Source organism: Phanerochaete carnosa, assembly GCF_000300595.1.
Source record: "Phanerochaete carnosa HHB-10118-sp unplaced genomic scaffold PHACAscaffold_2, whole genome shotgun sequence".
In the NCBI taxonomy this organism is placed as follows: Eukaryota; Fungi; Basidiomycota; class Agaricomycetes; order Polyporales; family Phanerochaetaceae; genus Phanerochaete; species Phanerochaete carnosa.
The window spans coordinates 1,279,011-1,291,988 of record NW_006767629.1 but is presented as its reverse complement, the minus strand read 5'-3'; the positions used below and the strand labels follow the sequence as shown (position 1 = coordinate 1,291,988).

General features: G+C 52.7%; 6 protein-coding genes across 6 annotated transcripts; 4 read left to right on the top strand and 2 right to left on the bottom strand.

Annotated features, from left to right (window-relative positions):
• Positions 1 to 87: 87 nt before the first annotated feature.
• PHACADRAFT_249338 (uncharacterized protein) lies at positions 88 to 1,747 on the top strand. The gene is made up of 5 exons (XM_007391622.1): positions 88 to 104; positions 155 to 205; positions 261 to 384; positions 441 to 1,098; positions 1,156 to 1,747. The coding sequence occupies exons 1-5, from the start codon at positions 94 to 96 to the stop codon at positions 1,596 to 1,598; spliced, it is 1,287 nt and encodes a 428-aa protein (XP_007391684.1). The 5' UTR covers positions 88 to 93; the 3' UTR covers positions 1,599 to 1,747.
• Positions 1,748 to 1,750: 3 nt separating this feature from the next.
• Positions 1,751 to 3,050, bottom strand: PHACADRAFT_249336 (uncharacterized protein). The gene is made up of 5 exons (XM_007391621.1): positions 2,993 to 3,050; positions 2,843 to 2,938; positions 2,459 to 2,793; positions 2,152 to 2,399; positions 1,751 to 2,098 (listed from the first exon to the last, which is right to left on the bottom strand). Exons 1-5 carry the CDS (start codon positions 3,031 to 3,033, stop codon positions 1,886 to 1,888), a joined length of 933 nt encoding a protein of 310 aa, XP_007391683.1. The 5' UTR covers positions 3,034 to 3,050; the 3' UTR covers positions 1,751 to 1,885.
• Positions 3,051 to 3,553: 503 nt separating this feature from the next.
• Positions 3,554 to 4,887, top strand: PHACADRAFT_25221 (uncharacterized protein; the record flags this gene model as incomplete). Its single annotated transcript, XM_007391244.1, has 8 exons — positions 3,554 to 3,562; positions 3,615 to 3,702; positions 3,755 to 3,822; positions 3,883 to 3,976; positions 4,037 to 4,164; positions 4,216 to 4,305; positions 4,443 to 4,484; positions 4,534 to 4,887. The coding sequence occupies 8 exons, from the start codon at positions 3,554 to 3,556 to the stop codon at positions 4,885 to 4,887; spliced, it is 873 nt and encodes a 290-aa protein (XP_007391306.1).
• Positions 4,888 to 5,214: 327 nt separating this feature from the next.
• PHACADRAFT_249334 (uncharacterized protein) lies at positions 5,215 to 6,026 on the bottom strand. The gene is made up of 2 exons (XM_007391620.1): positions 5,784 to 6,026; positions 5,215 to 5,726 (listed from the first exon to the last, which is right to left on the bottom strand). Exons 1-2 carry the CDS (start codon positions 6,003 to 6,005, stop codon positions 5,304 to 5,306), a joined length of 645 nt encoding a protein of 214 aa, XP_007391682.1. The 5' UTR covers positions 6,006 to 6,026; the 3' UTR covers positions 5,215 to 5,303.
• A 1,750-nt stretch (positions 6,027 to 7,776) lies between these two features.
• On the top strand, positions 7,777 to 10,140 carry PHACADRAFT_249331 (uncharacterized protein). Its single transcript, XM_007391619.1, has 12 exons — positions 7,777 to 8,086; positions 8,140 to 8,227; positions 8,278 to 8,345; positions 8,397 to 8,490; positions 8,558 to 8,685; positions 8,738 to 8,827; positions 8,880 to 8,903; positions 8,958 to 8,999; positions 9,050 to 9,190; positions 9,245 to 9,827; positions 9,890 to 9,951; positions 10,018 to 10,140. Exons 1-10 carry the CDS (start codon positions 8,078 to 8,080, stop codon positions 9,404 to 9,406), a joined length of 846 nt encoding a protein of 281 aa, XP_007391681.1. The 5' UTR covers positions 7,777 to 8,077; the 3' UTR covers positions 9,407 to 9,827; positions 9,890 to 9,951; positions 10,018 to 10,140.
• Positions 10,141 to 10,223: 83 nt separating this feature from the next.
• PHACADRAFT_181111 (uncharacterized protein) lies at positions 10,224 to 11,787 on the top strand (the record flags this gene model as incomplete). Its single annotated transcript, XM_007391618.1, has 2 exons — positions 10,224 to 11,382; positions 11,450 to 11,787. 2 exons carry the CDS (start codon positions 10,224 to 10,226, stop codon positions 11,785 to 11,787), a joined length of 1,497 nt encoding a protein of 498 aa, XP_007391680.1.
• Positions 11,788 to 12,978: the final 1,191 nt, after the last annotated feature.

The following is a 12,978-nucleotide window of genomic DNA, read 5'->3' as shown; positions in this document are numbered from 1 at the left end:
TCTGATGTCCAGTGCGGCACTCTCCTTTGAGCGTTTCTCAGCTCTATTCTCCCTCTTCCCCCTTCTCACCGCCACATCTCCCCGCTTGACAACATGGGCAAATGGTGAGCAACACAGCACTGCGCACATCCTCTGTGCTGAAAAACCTACCCAGGACTCTGAATCATACAGACGACGTCCTCCGTGACAAGGTCAAGAACCTGGTGTAGGTTTCACATCCCGACCTACCCGACCTATCCGAATAGCTCATGTCTGCATAGCGTTGGCGCCATTAAGCGTGCACGATTAGAGAAGGGCGAGCCTACAATAACATATGAGACATTTGTGGAAGAGCTAGACGTGGGCGATTCCTTCACGGCGACCCTGATTGATGCCCTGGTGAAAGTGCGTGGCAAGCTCAGACTCAATGCTTCGCTGCTCATATTTGCGTACAACCCTAGGAGGCTGCCGAACGTCGTACTCGTCCAAACCCCACCGACCGACGTCTGATCTCTGAGCGCACTGCTAAGACCCTCCGCATGCAAGCGAGCGCGTCTCATATCTATCGTGAACGTAGCCGACTTGCCACTCGACGATACCCCGCCGACTACATCTTTAGTCCTGACCACGAACATTCAGAAGATGACGAAGATGAGACGGTTGAGATGCTGGAAGCTGCAGAGAGCTCCCGCACGGCTCCTGCTCTTTATGATGCCTACACGTTTCGACCGCCCGCGACGCGATCGTTTGTGCTAGAAGACGCCGCACAGGCCTCCATGCTTCGGGAAACTGTAACTAGCCCTCGACCACTATCGCCGCCTACCGCTATGCTAGAAGCGGCCTCGAGTTCGATTCCCGCGTTCTACTTGGCTTCTCCTGGATCTTCATCCTCTCTCACCCGTTCACGTACCGTCCGTCGTCCTAACCGGACAGCTTCGACGCGAACTACCGACTTTAGTGACTTTACGTCGCGCCGCCGCTCCATAGTACGCGCCAACGTGGAATCCTCCGAGTCTGTCCGCGCAGAAGACTCAGCGGATGGCACGTGGAGGTTTTCCCTCCTGGACCGTGCGGCTTCGTCCCCGCATGACGGCCCGTCAACTAGCCCATCTCGTCCTGGTAGGCGGTTTTCTCCACTCACTGCATGGTCCGACCCACATCTCCGCATCGAACCAGACCGCGACTCGTACATGGTTTTCCCACATGAGGAAGAACGCGTAGACGCCGGCGAGCCACCCAGCTCAGGTTCGATGCACCAGAGCTCGTCACGGCCCTGGTACTCACACACTGGCCGGGCGTCACCTTCATCTGACCGCACCATCGCACCCATGCCGCGGCTGCGGCGCGGTGGGCTGCGCGCCCCCGAGTCCATGCTTTCCCACCTGGCGTCCCCGAGCACAGAGACTAGCTCTCCTCGCGCCGGAAGCCCCTTGCGGCCGCTCCCGCCGATCAATACGGGAGCATACGAACCAGAGGATTCAGGCACCTCACGAGCGTCGGGATCCGGCTCTTCGAGCTCTGGCAGGGTACAGAACGAGATGGACGCACTGGACGAGGCCTCACGGCAATTGCTTACCCCGCGGTCCATCTCACCAGTCGGCGATGTCTATCATATCTAACATGCAAAATTATGATTTATAAAAGCCTTAGGTGTATCAGATTGGCTCCAAAATTCCTGTCGCCTCTTGTTGGACGTATCGGAACTGTACATCACCGTCTCGAGGTGGAGCTTTCTGTATCTATGCATGCTTGGATGTTTTTGTATGCTTCTCGTTGCGACCGTGTGCCGTCATTGTGTAACATAGTACCTCGTACAGAGAGGGGTTCAAAATATCCATAACAAGTGGTGAAATGGTAGCACAAGATGAACAACGCGCACAGGCGGGGAGGCAGGGCACACTTTTATCTACCGCTTGACCTTCTTGCCCTTCTTTCCACCGGACTCCTTCGCCAGCGCGGCACTGCCTTTTCCCTTGCTTGCCGCACGGACAGCTTTCCGTACGTTGAGCACCCCATCTCCACCCTTCGCCTTCTTCGTCGCAGGCTCGCGGTCAAGTTTCGAGAGGATAGACATATTTTGTAACTTTTCTGTATCGGCGGAAACTTCTGCCGCCTCGAACTAAAGCACAAAGATGAGACGCAATCCGAGGGCTTGAGGGTTCGAAAGCATACCTTCCGCTTAACACCCTTGAGCTTCTTTTCACCCTCTAGCTTCTTGTCAAAGCGACCCATGCTAGCTGTGCTAACCCTCGTGGTCGCCAGCGTACGATCAATCTCACGCTTGCGCTGGTCAGTCGGCGCAGACGAGGAACCCTGGGCTCGCTGAGCACGCAGCATGTTCTTCTCGTGCTGCTTTTCGTTCTTGGATACACGTGCCTTGCGCTCCTCACGGGCCTTTTTTGCAGGGTCATGGTCGATATCTGTTTCGTTCAGCTCTTTAACACCCTGAGCGAACGTCCAGGACTGCGAAGGCACGCACCAGCGTTTTGGGGCACCTCCGTGAGCCACTGCTCCTCGCCGGCCTTGTTCGTGCCCTTCCACCCCCAGCGGTTGACCCACTGCTGCTTCTCCTCGTCCCACACCTTCCTATCCTTCTTCCGGTGCGAGATGCCCTTCGCTTTCGCAAACTGCTCCCATTTTGACAGCGGCTTGGGCTTCGGCAGTGATTTTGCTCGTGGAAGCTGAGTCGTTGGTGGTGGGAGCTGTGCCAGTGGACCGTCTGGAGACGGTACGGTAGGGAGGCTGAAGAGTGCTGAGATGAGGACCTGAACACCGTCTCGGGCAGTGGATTGGATGTATTCCTCGAGGTTCACCCTAATGAAGCGGTCAGCCTCCCGAAAAAAGCAAGAAAAACAGTGTTTACTTATAGCTCTCCTCATCTATCGGATTTGTGTCTGTGACCGTCAAGAAGCCGGCATCGACCTCGAGAGGTATCTCTTTCTCCACTGTGATGGCCTGCCTGAAAAGCGTTCAGCATATGCTCTCAGTGTTCGACTCCAGATGAATAGCTTACTGCTTCCTCGCATGCTCGGCGAGTATCTCTGAAACATCCATGTTGCCTTCTCGAGCAAGGGAGCCAGGTAGCTTTTGAAGAGGTCGTTCTGGCTGGGTACGAAAACAGTGCCGCTTGCTAGATTCTGGATCTGAGATCTACTCACCACAAGCGCTGATTCTGTCATCCAATCATGGAGAGCGCTGCATTGAACTGGGTTAACGTTCGTCACACGCGCCGGTGTCCTTCTCCAGCCTTCTCCGCCTGTGACCTCGTTCATTTGCCTCATCTACTCGGTACTCAGTGGGATAGCCGCAAGGTGGCCAGGCTGCTCCGGCTATGTGTCGGGCTTCGGAGGCTGTGGGAGGCTTTGTTATCCGTTTCAGCGTGTCGCAGACCTGCCCAAACATTGCTATGGAGTGTGGAAGGTTGTCTACTGAATCCGGTGTCCCTCTCATGCTGTTGTCACATGCGCCTTTGCTCTGGCACTTCCCGAACGCCAGCTGCTTCTCGATATTCAGTCCCCTATATATATGATCCCCCCCGGACAACCGTCAGCTCTCCGCAAATCTCTTCGCAACCATGGCCCCCGTACGTACTTTCTTGATCATACTGGATGTTGGACTGCATGCTTGCAGCATAGTTTCCTGTTCCCGCGATATACTCCATGGAGTCCTTAAACAAGGACTCGCCAATCCGTCAAGTATATCCAGAGGACATTTATCCAAACGGTGTGCCGTGTAATTTAACTCGTCACGAGATCTCATACTAACCATCTCGAAGGTGATTACTATCCTTCGCCCTACGGTCGAGTCAGATATTGGATTGTTGGTCCAGAAGAGGGAAGGAAGGTGGGCAATAACATGTCTTGCCGACAAGACTGAAAATACACACCTCGACATCTATTTTAGGTCGTCCTCATTCATGGTATTGCTTGCCCCAGCATTGTCTGGAAGGACGTTCAGGCAGAGCTTGTGTCTAATGGTTTCAGGGTCCTGATGTACGGTAAGTGGATGGTAAGTCGGGGTGGAATGTATCCTGCTCATGCCGAGTTTATCTATGCAGATGTCTACGGTCGCGGTTATACGGAAGCACCTAGGCTGACCTGCGATCCAAGTCTGTGCATCGTACAGCTGGCACTGCTGATGCAATATATTCGTTGGAATGTAGCTGACGTCGTGGGCTTTTCGATGGTACGCATATGAATGTAGGCAGCCCTAATAGGAGTAACACCTGATCTACAGGGAGGCGCTATCGCCGCTTCTTTCGCCGCCATGTTCCCTCACCTTATCGACAAGAACGTCGTCATGCTATCAGCCGCGGGCCTAATAGATGTGCGTGTCCAGAAGACATCCTCCTTAAGTCGGGCTCATATGCAGCCCTAGCCTTCAGCAGAAAGACCTAACACGGCGAAGTTGGTGAATACACATCTATTAAAAATGTCTCTCGCACTCCTGACGTTTAAATGCAGACCAAGGAGTCGCAACCTGACAGCGGACAATTGCCCGTACACGTGCGTATTGATAAAAATGTAACGAGCTATCCTCTGATGCGGGAATAAGCTCCGAGAGCTGCAATCCCAACATCTCCCGGGATTCAATGACATCCTCGAATCGTCCAGGAAAGACGGCCTCATCACTGGCGCCAACTGGGCATACAAGAAGCTAGGCAAGATGACTGACAAACGCTTCCTGATTGTTCACGTAAGCTGTTACACCTTCGCTGCTCCGAGCAACCCTGAGATACCAGTTCAGGGCACTGCGGACAACATCGTGCCATACTCGGAGGCTTTCAAGATTCATAAACTCGTCCCGCAAGCGCAGTTGGTTCCCATCGAAGGCGCGAGCCACTATGTACCGCTGGAAGAAGGCTCTCGGGAAAAGTTCACCGCGGCCTTGGTCAAGTTCCTCTCGTGAAGTATAAGGCCTCGTGGAATGAGCAAGCGTAAATGATACGTAAGCAAGACGTGTACCATTATTCAACAAAAAAGGAGCTTCTTTCGGACATGCACAATCGTCCCGACTAGTGCTAATCCTGGCTGAATCTGAACCTCTCGAGCACGTCAAATCGGCCCAAATCCTGCCACAGTTGCCGGGAGTACTCTGATTGGCGCACCTGTCGTCCGTGTGCGCATGTGAGAAAACATTATGTCCTCTGCTCCGATATCACTGACGCCAAGACGGTTCTTTCAATTACCGAAATGGGAGGTAGAAGTTTCACCCTCAGGTCAGCGCATCTCACAAGACTAAGAACCGTCATACATATTCCAGCATAGTCAATACAATGCAGAATTACAGCTTGTGACGAGCTTGTATCTGCGTTGAAAGCTCGATTAATCCTGAGCCTGGTCAGGATAGAGCTGTCCGCGCTCCCCCACATCCGCCCCTGAAAGCACCAAGTTCACCAACTCAGGCGCATACGTCTTGCGCACAAACGCGGAGATTGCGTCGTTCCCGTTGGTGACACCGCCACTCGTCCAGATCTTCCCATCCTCCTCCCAACGCTTCTCCGTCCACTTTGCCTTCGGCGCCGTCTCCTTGAGCATCGGCAGGAACCCCCGCGGGCCTGTCGCGATGACGCCATCGAGGACGCCTGCCTGAGCGAGCACAAACGTGCCGGTACAGATGCCAAAGAGCGCCTTGAGCCCCGGAAGCTGCTCTTTGATGAAGGCCTTTTCGGCCGCAGTCGCTTGATAACGCGGCTCGGGACCCGGGACGAGCAGATAGTCGAGCTGTCCGGCGTTCTGAAGGCCGTGCTGGAATTCTCGAGGTCAGCTGCCACAGACATTGGGTCCTCGTCCCATCCGACGTACCGTGATGTTCACGCTGAGCCCGCCCGTGAGCGTGAACAGGCCGCTACCCTGCTCAGCGATGTAGAGGAATTCCATGTCATAGCCCTGGGCGATGAGGGCTTCGGGAATGTGAATGGACGTAAGGTAATCTTTGTCATGCATGGCGAGGATGTCAATAACGGCAGTATCCAAGAATTGGACTGCCGAGCCAACGAGAAGTGTGCCAATCCGAAGAGGAGCCATTAGTTGCAGCAGTGAGATGTTCAGTGTCGACAGCTTGAAGGCCAAGTGTTGGAAGCTACGAGTGCGTTATATACCCCCCTGCCATTGAATTCATGCGCAGGCAACCACCAATTTAGTCCGCAGACATTACGTGTTGAAACGTTGACGGCCGACAGCTGCAACAATGGAGCACAGTCGACCGCCGGTACCATTCGTCAGCAGACAGAGCATAGACGCGATCCTCCGAGGTTGTTGGCAAGCATCTCAACGGCACCCCGTAGCACACGGCGTAGCATGACCGTCGAGGCCCCTACCGGCTGAGCGGTAAGAGGTCTGAGGGGGCATTCGGGACCCCGTATACCTCGTTTCGTGGCAGGCAGCCTCGCACGACAATGTACCTCGCTCGAGAGTTCGATGCTAGATGTCTGTCCCTTCAATCATAGTATAAGGTATGTGTAAGGGTCCTGATATAACCAAATTCGCGAGGCTTGCGAAGACGCCATGACCAACAGTTCACACCCTGTGACCCGTGACATTAGAAACCCCGTGATGCGTGACCATGGTTCAATGACTGAACCGTAACTGGAGCGGGCAGGGAGCTAAATCAGGCAATGCCCGCCGTCAGTAGCACGCTGAGACATAACGTGATGGCGCATGGGTCTCGGGATAAGCAGTTATTGCATGCACTGTGCAGGACAACCGGCCGCTGTACGTGGCACATGGTTTGAATTCCATATGTTTTGGTGATCTTGTCCACAATCCCAGCGAACACTTCCTCGATAGCAACATATGCCGCAATGGATGTCGAGTACACGGACTGTGCAGATGAACCTGACGAAGTAAATGACATGCCACACAGTGTAATATAGGTATCTATGTTATTGGGTATGCTGATACCACATGCCCTCGCTACAATCTCAACGTTGTGCATTGATAACCAAAAATTGAAGATTATATTTCTAAGCACCTATGTCACGGTGATGCAGCCAGTTCATTGCCCTACCGTGACCGTGACCGTGACGTGAACTGTTGGTCATGGCGGTACAGTAATAGCGCTTTTCTGAGTACAGTACTTCAAGTTCCCTGTGGCTCAGTCATAGTTCCAGCCGAAGAGATTCGCAGGATGGCGCAGTAAACCTGATCTGAGCTATGTTCCAGAAAGGCTTGAAAGCCCCGGCCGCCTCCCAGCGAGCGTTGAACAATGTGCGGAAGTACGTCACCCAGTACATTACCAGTCCGATCGCGCCGCCAGTGCGGGCTCGGAAGCATTGACCGGTGAGCGATTCGAGTCCCGCGCTTGACCAGACCTTGTTGCAATAGTCAAGCTTTAAGCCTCAAAGCTTCAAGGGCCGTCATTCGTCTCGGAGGCAAAGAACGGCGCGTCCGGCAACGCTCCCGAATGTTATCTTAAGCTTGCGGTGGTGTTTGGTCGCTGGCACTGCTGGTGAGGAGCTGGTACAACGGTGTGAACAAGACGTGCAGTCGCGAAAAACAAAGCAGTATGAGTGCTGCCGCAGATATCTATCAGGTAGAGTAGCCAGGCGGTTTCTGAAATTCCACTCTGATAACGATGAAATACGAGCTGCACTCTTTCTCTTACGTTGTCAAGCGCCTGAGTTCACCGCCCAATCGCAGCCTATCGCAGCGCGCGCTAGATTGAGTGAGACTGTCGCGTCCGCCCCATCAAATCCCACCACTTGCCACCGTTCCTTCTCCGCCTGTGACCTCGCCGAAGTTTAATTTGCTTCCATCTCGTCAAGTATACTGTTTGTTACTTGGCGGAATGGACCCCAGGCTGTATGGCTGCTGTGACTTTTTCATAGACTGATGAGGCTGTCGTTCTTGCGCCAGCCAGAGTTGTGTTAGTGTTAGCTATGGCTTGAGTGGGTCTAGACACTGCTCAGGGCCCCTGGCGTTGTTGCGGCGTATGGAAGGATTTCTACTTAACGCATCTGAATGCGCTCTACCATCTCTCAGGGTCATTGTCACATGCGCTTCGCTCTGGAATTACCCGAAAGACCAGCTCTCGACGTATAAATAAGACTCCCTGTCGTCCTCAGACGACGTCAGTCTCTGCACGTCTCGTCGCAATCATGGCTCCCGTACGTGTTCTCTCCTCCATTCCAGATGAATTCACTACACGCTTGCAATATAGTTCCCTACCCCCGTAATCTACTCTATGGAGGCTTTGAACAAAGACCTGCCGATCCGCCAATTGTACCCCGAGGATATCTACCCAAACGGTGTGTTGCAAGTTTACCGCACAGCGTAATTTGAGCTGAGCATCTCGAAGGTGACTACTATCCGTCACCTTACGGTCGAGTCAGATATTGGATCGTTGGCCCAGAAGATGGACAGAAGGTGAGTGGCAATATCTCGTCAATGAAGCTGAAATTGATGTCAAGGTATTAGGTCGTCCTCATTCATGGTCTGTCAACCCCCAGTATTCTCTGGAAGGACGTTCAGGCGGAGCTTGTGTCCAATGGTTTTAGGGTCCTGATGTATGGTAAGTGGCTCGTATTTCATATGGACCGGTGGGATGCGTCTCACTAAAACCGAATTTGTCTACGCAGACATCTACGGCCGTGGTTATTCAGAGGCACCTAGGCTGACCTGCGACCCTAACTTATGCATCATGCAACTGGCGCTTTTAATGCAATATATCGGCTGGGATGCAGCTGATCTCGTTGGCTTCTCGATGGTACGCATATGGACGCAGACAGTTCTATCAGGGATTAACGCCTGATCTACAGGGAGGCGCCATTGCTGCTTCTTTCGCCGCTATGTTCCCTCATCTTGTCGGTAAGAACATCGTGTTCCTATCAGCCTCAGGCCTGTTGGATGTACGTATGTACAGAACTTCTTCTCCTCATTAAAACTCACGTGTAGTTCTAGTCTGTCAAAGAGCAGCCGAACGCAGTGGGTTATTTCTGTTTCGAGAGTGATATCCACTAAGCTGACAGTCAAATGCAGAGCAAGGAGACACAGCCCGACAGCGGACAGGTGGCTTGGCATGTGCGTATCAGGATGAATGCAATTGATTTTCCGCTGACGCAGGGATCTAGCTCCGAGAGCTACAAACACAATGTCTCCCGGGATTTAGCGACATGTTGGAATCCTCCAAGAAAGACGGCCTCGCCACCGGCGTCAACTGGGCGTACAGGAAGCTCGGCAAGATGCCCGACAAGCGCTGCCTAATTGTGCACGTAAGCAACCTCACCTCTTTCGCCGCTCCAAGTAGTGCTGTAACGTCGATTCAGGGTATCGCCGATAATGTTGTGCCATATTCGGAGGCATTCAAGATTCGCAAACTCGTTCCGCAGGCGCAGCTGATTTCGATCGAGGGCGCCAGCCATTTTGTACCAATGGAGGAAGGTTCTAAGCAGAAGTTCACCGAGAACCTCCTTAAATTCCTTGCGTAGAGAACGTGTACAGATGATACGTGAGCAAAAATGTACCTTCTTCCAATGGGAGCGAGGGAATCCTTTCGAGCATACACAGCCACCTAACGTTCGCTGCACCGCAGAGACAGAGATCAAACCTCCGTGTCGATTTGAGTGATGCTGGAGCAGTGCGCCTACGTTCGGCTTGCTGACGACTTGGATACGCCAGAGCATTATCGATGACTTCTAGTCTCGCAGAATGCTTGAAGGCGCAGACCCTACTAACCGTATTGAAGGGCACGTGAGCTTTCCTGACGGCGTGTTGGCGTGCCGACAGCGACTCAGGGGACGCGAAAGCGTCTACGAAATTCTCACAGACGCTGCTGGCACTAGAGCCCAGTCGTTCATGCCGTTCAGACGAGCACAACTCATTGCTTGCGGTAAAGTGGCTCTCTAAGTAGTGAGTTACTCCACCATCTCATTATCACCGGGGTCCTGTCGACACTGTTGCCGTAACGTCAGATCCGCGACGGTCAGCTACACTCTCAAGTAGCGACTTTCATTCTTGATATATCCCCCGTTATGTAAGCCTCCAAAGTGCATGACTATTCTCGTCTTCGTTGCTCAAAACCTAATACCATGCCGACAAGAGTTCTGAAGCTGCCGACCAAGGCGTGCCCTCTCGTTTCTACACGAGATCACATGCACACGTTGCGTATGTTCCATTCATCGCGGTGTACGGGTTTATCCCGGTCATTACCGATGCAGAGCCAAACAAAATTCCGTGCCTCCGAGTGCGCAGGGACTACATATACCAAGGCCTGGTAGTGCGTCTAACCCATCCGCACCCTCATCTATGGCACAAACTCTGATGACCTCGGGCTCGCTCTTTCGCAGATACTTTGGCACCAACCTTGAGCTACTCTTACTATATCTATTTCTTCTGGGCCTCCTCTCGGTCCCGTTCACTTCCCTAGGCCTTGTTTTTATTCTAAAAAGCGGCCATCCCATCCAATTTCCCCCCTCTGACCCTCACGTTGGCTTCGTCGCAGGTCCAGATTATCGCGGTACTCTAAACATTATCTGGGTATGCATATCCACAATCTTCACCTGCGTTTATCTGTCCGTCCATGTCGATATTTCGGACAAGTCGAGAGCGACGGAGTTGACGCAAACGTTGCAAACTGCGCCGACTCAGAGCTGGGCCGGGAAGATAGCTCGCCACCTCGCCCCTCTATGGCATTTCACGGCGCATTCGATTTGCTTGCGGGTGCTCTGGATGCTGTTCAACATCTTCGCGCCAGAGCTCGTCGTTTTCGTCGCCGCATTGGAGCGAATGAGCGCTACCGACGCTGTCAAGTTTATGCGCAGTCGTGGGCAAAACGACTGGAACATGAAGCTCGCCTTCTTTGCCGACATGGGTGGCTTCGAGCTCGACGACGGGACACACTTTCGCGACGGTCTCTCGTTCCTTAAGTGGTTCGACAGGCTCCAGGAGACCCATGAAGGCGGCGTGGTGCTGACGGTCCGCCCACTCGTAGACGAAATCAACGATCGCAGCAACGCGGACCTCGTGCTCAAGGTCTTTACTTGTCTGCAGGCGACTTGGCTTCTTATCCAGACGTTCGTGCGCCTCGCGGAAGGGAAAGCTGTCTCTGAACTCGAGATAACGACGTGCGCCTACATTCTTTGCACCGTAATCTCGTACGCTTGTTGGCTACAAAAGCCGTACAGCATCGCAGGACGGATTGTCATCCGAGACAAATTCATTGTTCCTCGAAACGAATACACCTCACGGCAACAGAGCTCCCCCTTGTCGCGAAGTCATCCGTATCTCACCCTGCGTACCTCAGAATCCACCCCGTCATCGATCCCCCTCACCCACATTAGAGATCACATGGAAACGTCGAGAAAACCGGAGAGCGCACCTACTCATCTTCCTATCATGATTTTCTGCGGTGCACGCTTTGCGCCCTTTAATCGATCCTACCTGCGTCCGGGGATATCTTGGCCAGGTAAGTCCCTTCAAACTTAACCAGTTTCCTTTCGAAGCCGCACTGAGAATGCTTCCTTCTTGCATAGTTGGCTGTCATGCCTCAGCCCTCGTCGGAGCGGCTGTCGGTCTAATTCATGGTATTCCCCTGTGGAATGCGCAGTTTGTCACCACCACTGGCCAGTGGCTATGGCGCGCTTCATGCATCGTGCAAGTCGTCATCCCAGCCGCCACTGCCATGATGGCGGTCATCGAGATTTGGTACAGCGGTGTGTTCCTCCTCGTCGCTACGCTTTTAATGGCCTTTATCTACTGTGTCTCCCGCATCGTATTATTAACTCTCGTTTGGATCTCCTTTTGGAGCCTCCCGACTAGTGTTTATCTTGATATTGACTGGTCATGGTCATACATTCCTCATTGGCATTAGCTTTTTTTGCTTTCATCGGTGTCTAGTATTTTACAGGAAGAGCTGCGTTCCGATATATATGTGACAAGCCCGGGCCCTGAGTTTCCCATTTTCATACAACGTCTTGGGCGGTCCCCAAACTCTTAACAGAGTGTTGTATCAGTGTCTTATTGCAACCTACATGGAGCTGACTGGTCCGAGTCGAGGGTTATTGTTTAGGACGTTCGAATGGACCCGGGTGTACTTCCCTTCCGCGCGGGGTTCGCAACTCGGATTGCAGCTGGGCAGATCTCACGGTTGAGGTCTCAGGCCTCAGGGCCGAATAGTCTGCTCTACTCCTTCTTTACCGAAGTAAGTAGTAAGCATGAGGAAGCATGGCGTATTGTGCGTGGCTGCACGATTGAACCTTCTCTACTTGATTCATTCGATGTCAACACAGGATTTTTGTCCTAAGGTCGATGCGTCCCGCTATTCGTCCAGATCTTCCCATTCCCAGCGCTCCTGCGGTGCAGTAACTCGCGCAGACGTGTCCAAACAGCTGTGTATGTTCGAAGGAGTTTCTCCAGCCTACGCTTTCCGTCGAATGGCGGTACAAGACTTGCTTACATATCATCTATTGTATATTCCGCGGATCTCATTTCTTCCCATGAAAAGACTTTGTGACCTGAGCAGCCACATAACTCGACCTTCGGTCAGCGCTAAGGGTGTTAACCTCTATTTTACGTAGCCGGATGCTTGCCTTCCCCCAATGTTTCAGCGGGATCATGCGAAGCGGAGTCGACTGGTAATTTTTTCGTAATTTTTACAAATTTGTTTAAGCGCTGGTGAAATTTTGGCACTATTTTCAACCAAAGTACACGGGAGCAAATTTGTTTCTTTCCTTGTGTCCGTACGATGTGATTCTCATGTTAACTTTTTGTCTCTGATGTGCTGGGAAGGCTAGAAAATTCACGTAAGTGTCGGCGCCAAATTGGTCGAGTCCGCCGCGGCAGGTGCCGATTTGAGCGATGTCGGAGCAGTGCATACACGCTTGGCTTGCTGACGACTTGAGTACGCCAGAGCATTATTGGCGGCTTCTTGAAATATTCTGGTAGAATGTTTGAAGGTGCAGATCCTACCAGGTGAATTTGAGCATACTGGCAGTACTGAACCAATCGTTCGAGTCATGTCGTTCAGACGAGCACAATTCACTGCCTGCAGTAAAGTGGCTTC

Excerpts from the sequence above, each read along its gene's own strand:
- PHACADRAFT_249338 (XM_007391622.1), top strand. Across the intron at positions 206-260 it reads GACAAGGTCAAGAACCTGGT|CGTTGGCGCCATTAAGCGTG; the intron begins GTAGGTTTCACA and ends ATGTCTGCATAG. Across the intron at positions 385-440 it reads TGATTGATGCCCTGGTGAAA|GAGGCTGCCGAACGTCGTAC; the intron begins GTGCGTGGCAAG and ends GTACAACCCTAG.
- PHACADRAFT_249336 (XM_007391621.1), bottom strand. The coding sequence starts at position 3,033 with ATGGATGTTTCAGAGATACTCGCCGAGCATGCGAGGAAGCA. Across the intron at positions 2,939-2,992 it reads GCCGAGCATGCGAGGAAGCA|GCAGGCCATCACAGTGGAGA; the intron begins GTAAGCTATTCA and ends AACGCTTTTCAG. Across the intron at positions 2,400-2,458 it reads GGAGGTGCCCCAAAACGCTG|ATATCGACCATGACCCTGCA; the intron begins GTGCGTGCCTTC and ends TGAACGAAACAG.
- PHACADRAFT_249334 (XM_007391620.1), bottom strand. The coding sequence starts at position 6,005 with ATGGCTCCTCTTCGGATTGGCACACTTCTCGTTGGCTCGGCAGTCCAA. Across the intron at positions 5,727-5,783 it reads GGCTCAGCGTGAACATCACG|CACGGCCTTCAGAACGCCGG; the intron begins GTACGTCGGATG and ends CGAGAATTCCAG.
- PHACADRAFT_249331 (XM_007391619.1), top strand. Across the intron at positions 8,228-8,277 it reads CGAGGATATCTACCCAAACG|GTGACTACTATCCGTCACCT; the intron begins GTGTGTTGCAAG and ends AGCATCTCGAAG. Across the intron at positions 9,191-9,244 it reads AGCGCTGCCTAATTGTGCAC|GGTATCGCCGATAATGTTGT; the intron begins GTAAGCAACCTC and ends ACGTCGATTCAG.